The sequence below is a fragment of the Cupressus sempervirens genome, chromosome 3 (genome assembly GCF_028749045.1).
Source record: "Cupressus sempervirens isolate cs-2001-9-10 chromosome 3, ASM2874904v1, whole genome shotgun sequence".
Lineage (NCBI taxonomy): Eukaryota > Viridiplantae > Streptophyta > Pinopsida > Cupressales > Cupressaceae > Cupressus > Cupressus sempervirens.
In genome coordinates, this window is record NC_143120.1 from 169,443,784 (window position 1) to 169,455,951 (window position 12,168).

At 34.7% G+C, this 12,168-nt stretch overlaps 1 protein-coding gene across 5 annotated transcripts in view; it reads left to right on the forward strand.

Moving 5' to 3' along the window:
• The first annotated feature begins 894 nt into the window (after nucleotides 1-894).
• LOC149565304 (uncharacterized) overlaps nucleotides 895-12,168 on the forward strand; it is a 187,644-nt gene continuing 176,370 nt past the window's right edge. For 2 of the 5 annotated variants that reach the window (XM_089818835.1, XM_089818840.1), the window contains exons 1-2: nucleotides 937-1,310; nucleotides 5,183-5,667. In XM_089818835.1, the coding sequence (XP_089674961.1) occupies nucleotides 5,504-5,667 (164 nt within the window). In that variant the 5' untranslated portion in view covers nucleotides 937-1,310; nucleotides 5,183-5,503. Of the gene's footprint in view, nucleotides 1,311-5,182; nucleotides 5,668-12,168 lie in introns of those variants that run through there. The other 3 variants (XM_089818836.1, XM_089818838.1, XM_089818837.1) reach the window with 3 other exon arrangements.

The window sequence follows — 12,168 nt, forward strand, 5'->3', positions numbered from 1 at the left end:
TGAATACGAAAACCCATCAATTTGTTGGGCTTGGCAGTCTTATGACGGACACACAAATCACAATTCTTATTAATAAAAATATAAAAATAATTATCTATTTATTTTGTATGGATGAGGTGTAGGATTATTGTTGGTATTGGATCATGTTTAAGTAGTGTCTTTGATTAGTTTTGTAAGCTTACTATTGATATTTGATGGTTGATATTGAATGTTAAATGTATTATTACTATTGACTGTAGATTATCTAATGATTTTAATAGTGTATTTGACCGATTTTGTAAGATTGTTTGATAATTTTATTGAAACATGTTTAAAGAATGTGTTTGAATAATTTTGTAGGATTTTATAATTGTTTGATCATTCAATGAATATCACTGTTTGAATAGTTTTGTAGGATTTTATAACTGTTTGATCATTCAATGAATATCACTTTTTGAATAGTTTTGTAGGATTGTATAACTGTTTGATCATTCAATGAATATTACTGTTTGAATAGTTTTGTAGAATTTTATAACTGTTTGATCATTCAATGAATATTATTGTTTGAATAGTTTTATAAGATTTTATAATTGTTTGATCATTCAATTAATTGATATTTAATGATACATTGTACTAATTTATTTACCTCTATCTTGTTCCTAAATTATAACCTAGTTCCCACTTTATTTTACCATTTGCATCATATCATAACTCATTCTTAATACTTGCCTCTTTTTCACTATAAAAAAAGTTTTTTTAGTTTCATTAATAATAAGCACATGTCTAATCTATTTTAATGTTTCTTTAAAAAAACTATAACATTAAAATAACTATTTTTCAAATATCTAAAATACTGTTTATTTGACATTCCATTGACTATGGTCAATTTAGGCCAAGGGGCCGATATTTATTAATAGCTATGAACAAATAAATACCCCTGACATAGTATGACATAGTATGTCTGTGCCAGTTAAATCTTTGCATTTGTCTTTACTTGTTGGGAATTAATTAACATGCATCAATGGTTGGAGTCGGTTGGCATTTATCTGGATAAATTTAAAACATGATGGTTCTGCAAATATTTTCTTCTGCGTTTGACATTGAATATTGTTCGTCCATATCCATGTCTTCCATTTGTCATCCAGGTCTCTGAAGCAGGTGTTGACGAGAGGAATTGTTACCCATTTACTTGTGTTTTTCATTCTCTGATAGCTTCTCATACGCTACCTCATTCTCTATCAGTGTTTTGGTGTGTTCAGCTGAAGAAGGTAAATTGTTCCAGTACATAGTAACATCTGCTCCACAGCCTATGCTTGTTCCAGCACCAAGTGGTAAGGACTCTTTCTGAATTTGGGCATTTCATCGGGGAATTGGGTTTAACTGATCTCCAATTCATATGGGTTAAAATACTTTGAATTTTTTTTAACTGGGTTCTCAGTTTTAATTCAAACATGAAGGGGTTTTCTAAAATATTTTGAGATGATGGACGCTCATTAGGCCAAATTGTTGTTTGGTATTTGTTTGTTTAGAAAATTACCTATTTGGGTTTATCCAAAATCCATCTCATTTTTCGTGACTTCTTGATTTAAGTTTTTATGAACCCGTAAATGCTTATCTATTGTGTTTGACAAAGCTTAATTTTTCTGTAACGATGATTTTCTCTTCGAGCCCAGTAATTTTATGCGAGTAACAGGGATTCAAGTCGTGCGTTGTTTGAAAAAGATTCGAGCCGCTATTAATGTTGCCAAATATCTGCATATTATCCTTTACATAAAAATAACTTTGTCGAGGTTAATTAGAGTTAGGGTTTCCTCTCCCAAGTAGTTCGCAAATGTTTGCAGCCGGAGTTCAGGGGGGCGTTGTAGCCGAAGTACGTAGCATGCTCCCCTATAGAGACGCAGAGCTAGATGTATGCAAACCTGTAGGTGCGTCCAAATTTCTGCAAAGTTTTTGTCTGATGGAACCTCTAGAAACATTGCATCTGTTATTGATATTTTGATTAGCATGATGCCTTCATGATTATGCTGATCATATTTGTCCTCGTATTTACCTGCAACTGTTGACCAATGTCAGTCCTGTGGATGATCTTATGAAGTCACCTATAGTCAAATATCATGAACATTGTCTGCTTTCAAGTGTTATAAATCTTGCCAGTGAAGGACTGTTTTGCTTTCAACATCATGTAGGGTAATGAAACTATCCCTTCTGCAATTGTAAATCATGGAAAATAAAAGATACAATAGCTTCCATGAAAGAACATCTTACTAAATTTTAGCCATTTTTATCAAAATCCTAGGCAGCATACAACACCCATGCCTTTAGTAGAAAATCACCAAAAACTTGCAAATAAAATTCTGAAAATTCGGCAATAGAAAATCATTGCCGAACCTTAGCCATTGCTGAACAGTTTTATAAACCCATCATTTAAAAAGAAATTGTCATAAAATCTGGTAAAAACATGTTGCATTTCAAGAACAACCCAAAAAATGTTGAAAAAAAATGGGAGACGATGTGGTCAATGTGAGCTGATCACATTCTCACACGAAAAAGCCTAGATGACATGATAAAATCATGTTGTGATTTCAGTAAAAGATTGAAATGTTGAGACAAACATGGAGCACATTTTTTGTCAAAAAGTAGCCATGATTTACCACATAATAAAATCATAATTTTCCGTAGAATAATATCACAATTTTTGAACATGATAAAAGATCATGAGTTCTGTTTAAAAATCTCTCAAAACCCCCATCAAAATCCATTGTCCTTTTGATAAATTTTGTGTTACATGCATGCAATTGATCACTGTCACAGTGTAGAATTCATAATGATCATCAATCCTGAGATGTCGCTGTGCTCTGATACCATATTACAAAAAGTGAAAACACAGAATGATTACCAAGATATTCAATAATTACGAAGGAGCAAAATTCTCTTTAAATACTAGTTACAATGATATATCAGAAAAGGATAACATTGATAACAAAGAAAGCAGATGATAAGAACTTAACTAAAAGAATAAATGAATACTCCTAAAGTTTATCCTAAAATTTTAATTAGCCATTATGAACAAAAAAATACTATATTATTTTAATAGTTTGTCATGAGAAAATGATTGAAAAACATGATAGTTCATTGCTACCTTAGCTCAAAGCTGGCTACTTACATCACCGAATCTATTTTTGCTGATTTTCACATAGATATTTAAGATTTGGAGAATTCCTCCTTGATGAGGCCTTTAAGATTGTTGGAGACTTAAATATATCTCTGGTTCGTTATGGGCTCTCTAAGAAGCTTTCAGGCCCATATGAGAAGGAAGGTGCTTGCCACACCATTACTGCTGGAGATATAGGCAATAATGCTCAGGTATGCTGTTGACAGGACGATTTCCTCAAAATGCAATAATTTTGTGGATTAAACCAATGTAAACAAACATGTGAAGTTATTTTGAATATAAAACAAAGTAGCTATTATTTTAGAATTGAGAATTAGCATCTGAGAAAATTTTGAAAATCTTGTTCAATGCAAAATTTTAGATTTGGTCTAATGGCCTAGAAGTGGAAGTAAATGGCACTATAAATAAGAGTTTTTGTTAATGGCCTATGGTTCCATTGCTTCGAGACCCTCTTGCACCAAAAAAGTCGGTGTTGTATAAGTTTTGGAAAATAAGCAATCACAGGCAAATCATGTAGACGAGGTAGTAGTCTTCCACCGCAATTTTTTTAGGTAGGTAACTAGGATTCAAATTTGTATTTCAACATTAGAATTTATCTTCATGATCAGTACATGGCTCTAAGTATTTGATAAGAATACATGTGCACCTGCTCGAACTAGTTTTTAAATATACATTGAAAGCTAAAATAGAAATGAATAGTTATAAATTCGTGAGTGTCGATTACCTCTGACAAACATGCAAAATTATATCATACAAATTACAGCCTTAAAGCAAATAGAATCCAAAAAATGTCTACTCCTCTAGTACATTGTTTATTTACAAAGTCTATTTGTATCTGTTAGGATGAAATTATTACAAGGATCAAAGACAGAATTCTAGCTTTGACCTTTGTTCCACAAAATGGAAAGGCAACGCAGATCAGGAAATGGAAAAACTTGCAAATTTTGCATTATGAAAGTGGACAGAAATATGAACCTCATTTTGAAAAGAAAAGAAAATCTGTTAACAAATTTAGAAACTAGCTAAATGCATACAAGCTTGGAGAGCTTAATGGTCTCTCTTTGTCTCTTTCTTTCTTTTTCATTCTAGCGTGAATGATTGCTGTTAAAGCTGATCAAAAGTGTTAGATGAAATCACTTAAAAGATTGATACTTAAATTGCTAGAGCATCAATGTTAATGTTGACAGTAATTATAGCATGCTATTATTCTAATTAAACTTACTATTGTCTTTGTCATAATGGTAACATGGTAAATGATAATAGTATTGTCTTTGTCAGCCTATTTTGTTTCAAAGCATATGCATCATTTTCAGCACAACCTGCATATAATGACTGGTGTATGTCACTATTAAATATCTGCATATATTTGCTTAAAGGTATGAACAAGAAGAATTACTTAATTTCAGTTTTCCATGTTGTTCTGAAATTTTATTGCTCTTATTATTATCATTGCCTTTGTTGCTATTCACATGCATTTCTGCTTTTTTTTTAAAGCACAGATTGTACAGTTTTTCTATTCTAATTTGTACTTGCTATGAATGTAGTTCCCACTTCAAAAAATGGAAAAGCAATGCAGATTTTGCATTATGACAATGCACAGAAATATGAACATCATTTTGATTTTTCTCACGATAAACTCAATCAAGTCATGGGTCGTCATAGAATTACTACAATGTTGATGTATTTATCTATTGTCAGATTCTATTGCACATAAATTTGATAGCCTTCTATATACATACTTCTTCCCACTTCAAAATTTGATAGCTTTCAATGTTTTCTATAGTTAGTTAATATATGTTGCATGCACTTTTACTATTATGTCCACTGAATATTGTTCTACAACTCTCTTTATGTTTATTTGCTAATTTTTTTGTCAGTTACTTTCATAATTTTATGGCATATTTCAAGGTAACATAAATTCCCATCGAACTAATAAAACTCTATTCCAAGCTCCTTTATAGCATATTGCAGGAACTGTGACGCATCGCGTCCCTTGTTTACAAACCACTAATAATGTTACCAATTTTGCAGGTATCGCATTTGGGCAGCAAAAAAAGTACACTTCTCTATTACATTTATGTAATGTGTTTCTTGTATATATTCTTGTCCATGAAAGTGCTATTTTAGCTCATTACGGTGGAAGTTTCTACGGGCTACAACTCTATTGGAGAAAAGACAAATCAGTTCGCGTGGTTATATGCAGGAATTGTATTCATATTTAGTGGCTTTCGGAAAAGCATCTCCATATTGTAGGGCTAGAGCCATTTTTAAGAGTTTGGAACTCTAATTTATTTGCCACATCTGTTGAGAAATAGTTCGAGTATAAATTGGAAGGGCAGCAAGTGGGAAATAATGGAGGAGAAAGAAGCAGGCAGGGTGTTTTCCGAGCTGAAACCTCTATGCACCCAGTTGTTTCAGATTTTAGGGAGTTCTCAAGGGAATTCTAATTCGCTGCTACATTCGCTCACTGCATATGTGCAACAATCTGCGCCTCTGGTCTTAAATCCATGCCTCGAGTAAGATTTCTTCACCCCCTCTCAATTTATTTCAGTTATCTGTATACTTTTACCTTACAGTGCTCTGATTGTACGTAGACAAGGCTTGTATGTCGAACAACTAAAAATACTGGAGCATGACTGATTTTTGTGTCCTCGTCATGCGGGATGTTTTATAAGCTCATTTTAAATGTTTTTCTCCCAAAGGTAAAATAAAACTTGGAATCAGCCATAGAGGTGTTGTTTTATGAAAAGCTGTTTCAGTTTTGATGTGCGTATTTCACTTGACTATGAAAACTACAACCTGAATGCTGTTCAGCTTCAAATTCGTACTTGGGATAGTTAAATGATATTTATCCAGTTCATGCCCGAGTTATGGCATGTCAATTCCAATATTTAACTTAAATTCTCTAAGGATTTTGCTTTAATTTGTTTATAAGTTCTAGCCGTAAAGATTTATGTACATTACTGAAAAACAAATAGGGATGTTTTGCATAGAAGAGCAGATTAAAGATTTAATCAATTCCAAATAACAATCAGAAATACGCCCAATCATCTTTATTTACAGTTAGTGCAGAATTCAAAATTTCAACTAACTATTTTATATAAATATTTGACTCTTAAAATATGGAGAGAAAGCCCACAAATGAAGAGATGGAGGAAAGGAATGGCAAGATGATCGCTGGACTTTATATTCTCAACAACCTTCCACTTGAAGTCCAACCCATACAGCCACATTTCAATGTCACATTTTAACTAAGCCCAGAGATGCTTTGCAAGACTAAAGCTTCTCCAAATTCTGTTCAAGAACACTTTGGATGTGGCTTCTCCAAGTGCAGAGTCAGTAACTGACAGCTGAACATTTTCTACTTTAAAATGCAAAGCAGTTCTGTCCCTTAAAATTTGAGGCTTGCTCAAAGTGCCAATGCAAATATCGAGTCTCTTTCTACATTGAATCTTTCTAGACTCTCCGCCATTTTTTACCAGAAGGTGTATGGAAATCAAGGTAGTACTATTTCATTTTTCTTAGGTCATCTCCAAGGTTTAAGTATGTTAGATGTCCTTATACGGAACTAGTTGATTGTGGTTGAATATTACCAAAGCCCCTAATCAATGCTTTTCTTCCATCTCTAGCTTCTGTGTAGTTTTCATTTTGAACATTTTGTGCATGCGTGCTGATTTTGCTGTTGTTTCTTTGGGCTTAGATTGTTTACCACGGCAATTTTCTTGGTTGTAATTGAGGAGTTGATGGCAGTTGATTTGTATTTGGAGGTTTGTCTACCTTTCTAATCTGTGGAGGTTTCTCACTACACTGTACCATGGCCATAAGCTCAATATGCGAATTTGAATATAGTTCTTGATTGGGCTCAAAACATGCAGGTGCAAATGATGGCCTCGCTAGCCCTTGCTCAACAATGGATATACTAGCATCTGCTATGAAACTTTTGGAAATTATTTGAGATTTTCTTCTACATCTACTGTGAAACTTTTGGAAATTATTTGAGATTGGGCTTCGGTAGAGAGTCTAGACCCTCCTACGGCACATTATTAGATGTGACCGGTCCACTCCTCACAACATGATCTTGGCTGAGTTTGGGGCTCATCCTTTCAGGCCTGGGCCATCTTTGATTTGGTGTAGTTTCTCCACTAGCTTCAGAGTGTCACAGACTCGTTTGAGGGTCGCCATAGATACTCTTACATGGCTTATTGCTCTCCGAGGTGGTGATGAGTTTCAATCATGCTAGTAGGGCTCCTTGTTGTTTTTCTCAATCTCTACTCTCTTGGTTTGGTTGGGATTGTGATGGACCACCTTTCCCCCTCCAATTCTCTCTGGATGCCCCCGTTCACCTCGTCCTCTCTCGACAGGAGTTGAATGAGCACGTCAGGACTGATGTCTGCAAACAACAGATTGTCACGACATGGAGTAACCCTCCAGGTGGGGCTTTGCTTGAGGATGGCTTTCTATGTTGAGGACCACATGGATATTCAAGATGGGGTTGTTGTGCACCCATGGTACCTCACTCGTTGCTAGACTCAGTCTCTCCGCATCTCTTTGGGGTCTTTTAGAGTGGGCTTTCATCGGTTACATATGCAAATTGACCATCATATTGACAGAGAGGATAGGATGTGTCGCCTTTGTCCCCAAGGGAGGCGGAGATGAAGACCCATTTTGTTTCTTGCTACCCATCTACTATGAGATCAGAGGAAGGTTCTACTGCTTATTCAAGTATTGCAGGTCCCTTTCTACATTCTTTAGATATATGGACCAACAGTGCCTTGCTCTCTATCTCCAAGAGGCCATGCGGCTTTGTGATCACACTTTACAGCTTCATGTTCCATTTAGACAAACTTTTGACTTGCTTATCACCTCCTTCATCACTCCTAGTTCTCTTGCCTGGGGGACAAAGCAATAGCTCAACCTTTCTTCTTTGGGTCCCACCATAACTGTTAGACCTCACAGAGGATACACTCAATAACATCACCCTTTCTCCAACAGTTATTTGAGATGCTCTAGGGTTTTCCCTCACCCTAGATTGTGTTAAGAATAGTGGATCTCTGATAGATAAACAATTACGAATAATGCTTGTAGATAAGTTCTGAATTAAATCAAGCAGAATATAAGTACTTATCTTTGACTGTGACTTGCAGCAAACTTTTAACAATCTTCCTCCTTCAGCAACGGGTAAAGGTCTTGATCACTATATAACAAAAGGTGAAAGTGATAACAATAATAAACAATACTGATACTTATCCGCAGGTACTTAGATGCCTTGAATCGTTCCTTTTTCTCTGCGGCAATGAAGAGTATATATACAAGCAGTGAGAGACATGACTCTTCGGAGTCATGTCTCTACGTGGCCTAAAAGCCACGTAGGGACATGCCTCTTCGGAGGCATGTTTAGTTAATAATAACTGCCCAATCAATTATAAGCTGTCGCCCGATAACAACATAAAGGGCCTGATAATATATAACAAAGGCAAGGCACGGGATATGAAACCCGATACAAGTAATATGATAAGTTGCTGATAATATAAAGCCCAACCAATATAAGTTGGTCACAATATGCTCACTATGCTGTCAATAATTTGGATGTATGACAGAGATATATGTATATGTATATGTATGCATACATAGGCATGAATGTATGTACGTATGCACATATCTCTGTGATGCATATCAGACAGTGTTAGCATAATTCTGAAGCTTATATCTCTGTAATGTAAAGTAGATAGCAGTAACAAAAATATAGATGCTTATTTCTTTGTGATGCAAAGCAAACAGTGGTAGCATACAAGATTCATGTTTTGCTTCTTCTGACGCTAACCATTAACAGACTGTATCCTCTAGTCTTGAACTAACAATTGCATGTGAGGAGTATCTAGTTGTTTCCTTTTCTATTCTTTTTCTTTCATGTTTGTTCTTTCTGTGGACATCGTTTGGTGCTCCCGTTGTTGGCTGTGGCCTTGTACACTTTTTAGTCACATAGACCCTTGTGGTCTCTTGTTGTACACTAATAAATTTATCTTAGTTTATCTGCTCTTTAATTGGTCTATAAATGAACACCTCCCTAAGCACTGTTCTTTTGGCTCTGTTTGTCTCACTTGTACTCGAACTTTGATTGGCTACCAACACTATGTACTTGTACTGTCCCCTTCTGTAAATGCCCAAGTTTTTGCCCTAAATTACATATTCCAAGAAGAACAAGAATAAGAATAGAATTATTAACATGATGTACCTCGCTAAGGTCCTTCAAGATAGTAGGAGATCTGTGATGTCCACATCCTAGAGTTTGACTAATTTTATTAAATTGCAAAAGAAATATTATAATTGTTGAATAAAATATTATTATATAAACCAGTAGATTAAATGACAAACAAAGATTCTCATAATTATAAATTTAATAATCTTAATATTGTGATCTATTATTAAAATATTATTGAAATAATAATGGTACTGTATGAATAGATAAATAATAAATAAAATAAATAAATAAAATAAGTATTACACAATAAACAACAAATCACACGAAGTATAGAACCAGCAAAAATAAAGATTTACTAACCCAATTGTCTAAGGGGTGTGATTATACAAAACTTGATTTGTTTAAGAAGAGTCACAACTTATACCAAAGGGTACACGGACCATTTGCAATACAAATCAATTTCATTCTCAGAGTACGAAGAGGAGAGAATTTATATTATAATTAAGAAGGATCACAAAAAGGAATATATATCATCCTACTTATAAAGGAATTAAAACATATTTAATTGCTTACAACTTACGAGTATAGGTAACAAGTAGTATGTTTGTAACTTATCTATGCATTGATACTAATTTACAAAATAGTATAATAAAGTGCTGTTACGAATAAGGGATCCATACATGGTCTTGCATAGACAAAAATAATAATAAACTCAAAATTATATATATACATATATACATACATACACGTATATATATACACACACACACACACACACACACACACACACACTTGTTTAAATAAATAAATAAATATATCTATTATAATAACAATTAAAATGATTATGTATTATCATTGATAATCAAGATTATAAATATAAACTCAGAGCCAATTACTATTTGACTAAGAAGGGAAGATTGAAGTGTTACCAAGGAGGGGCTTGTATAATTCCAAGCAAATTTATCTTGCCCCTAGAGAGGGTAGGGGTTAGCATTCCGTAAGCCTTCGTGATACAAACTTGGATTTGTAATCTTTGAGGAAATCCATTAGTGGTGTCTAGGCAACTTGATAACACCTACTCCTTCTCTCTTAGAGTTGAAATAGTAATACGGTTGGATGTGAGTGTTAAAGACAACTTAAATCTAATGAGATGCATGACTAATCTCATCATGGACATTACAATCCAAACCTTAATTGAGAGACTTAAGACAAATTCAATCAGGCCCCAACATGGGACATTACAAGACCATTGAAACGTAATCCAAAAAATAGATCTTCGTCATTGGAGACATTAAAAGCATAAGATTATTTCAACTAGGCTTAGGATTATTAATTTAATTATAAGATATATGTTCATTCATTGGTGGGGCTCAACCACAGGGGGGCTAGGATAAGGGGCACATTAGGGTGCCTTATACAATCCTTCACAATCCTCTGTCCTAGGCCCAATAATAGATACCATCCCTCCTTGCCATCCATATAAGGGGTTGTACCCAATGAGAAATTTCATAGTCGGTTACGATCCTCTTCATATGGCTCTTTCCATCCATACGAGGGAGTGTGCCAAGTGTGGAATCCATATCCAATTCCCTACCCCAGGCCCAAGAGTGAATAGTATCCATCTTGGCCATCATGTGGCACTTTGCCATCCATTTGAGGTGTGCCCAGTGAGGAATCCATATCCAATCGGTCTTCTACCCTAGGGCCAAGAGCAGATACCTAAGTTACCATTTCGGATATAGATGTGGAAGCGGATACAGGCTGCAGGATTTTTTTTTGGGTACAGATGTGTTTGGAATCGTGTGTTTGTGTGTGTGTGTATGTACACCTATACCTAATATTAATATTAAAATACCAAACTTAGAGATGACTGTCTACTGGTACTAGACTTCATGTCTTGAATAAAAATGATTAACTGCTGGCACTGAAAATTATGATTATCCTGGCTTTGGTTTTCTTGAATCCTCGATTTGTACTATGTATGAATACGTCACAAACACTGAGAAGTTTGCTTGGTTCCGTTTCATTCTGAAGTCTGATAGACATAGACAATATTCCTGTTAATATACAGTAATATGTTTCTCTTATGATTTCGTTCTATTAGCCACTGTGCGTTGTCAACAGATTAATTAAAAGATGTTGAAGTAAAAATAACGACAGATTGTGTTTCCATTGTTGATTGTGGTGAATGTAGTTGTTCGAGCATATGGTCAAAAGTGATTTCTTAATAAGTATGTGAGATGAAAAACCTTCTATTCAGGAATAGGGCATGTTGTCTATGCTGACACATTCATGAATAAGTTGGTAATAACATCTGGGCGAAAATCTGAAGTGTCGATATGTATATGATAAAGAGAGATGTGAGTTATTTCATATCTATATATTGTCCGATTCAAGTCACTTAAAAAAATGATAATGTTTCTAGTATCGATACTGACTGAAGAATGAAAACTGTAATAAATAACATAGCCAACTTAGAATATAACAAGTTCTATGCTGTCAGATAAATATGCATCTAGTAATGTTTAACAGATTTGAGGTAATTACGACAGATGTGAACCAACAGATTATTTAATTAAGGCATGATTTATGGGTCTTACATGAAACAATTGATGGTAGACTAGGAGGTGTTGGTTCATCTATAAAAAAATTGTGGGTGCTACTTGGATGCCACTCAAGGCATCCAGATGCATCCGGTTGCCTGTGAGTGGCATCCGAGTAGCACCCACAGGGCACCTGTCTGCCTCTGAGCTTCCGTGCGCATCCACTTCAGTATCCAGTCATTCCATACAAGTATCAGTATCTTAGGCGGATACTA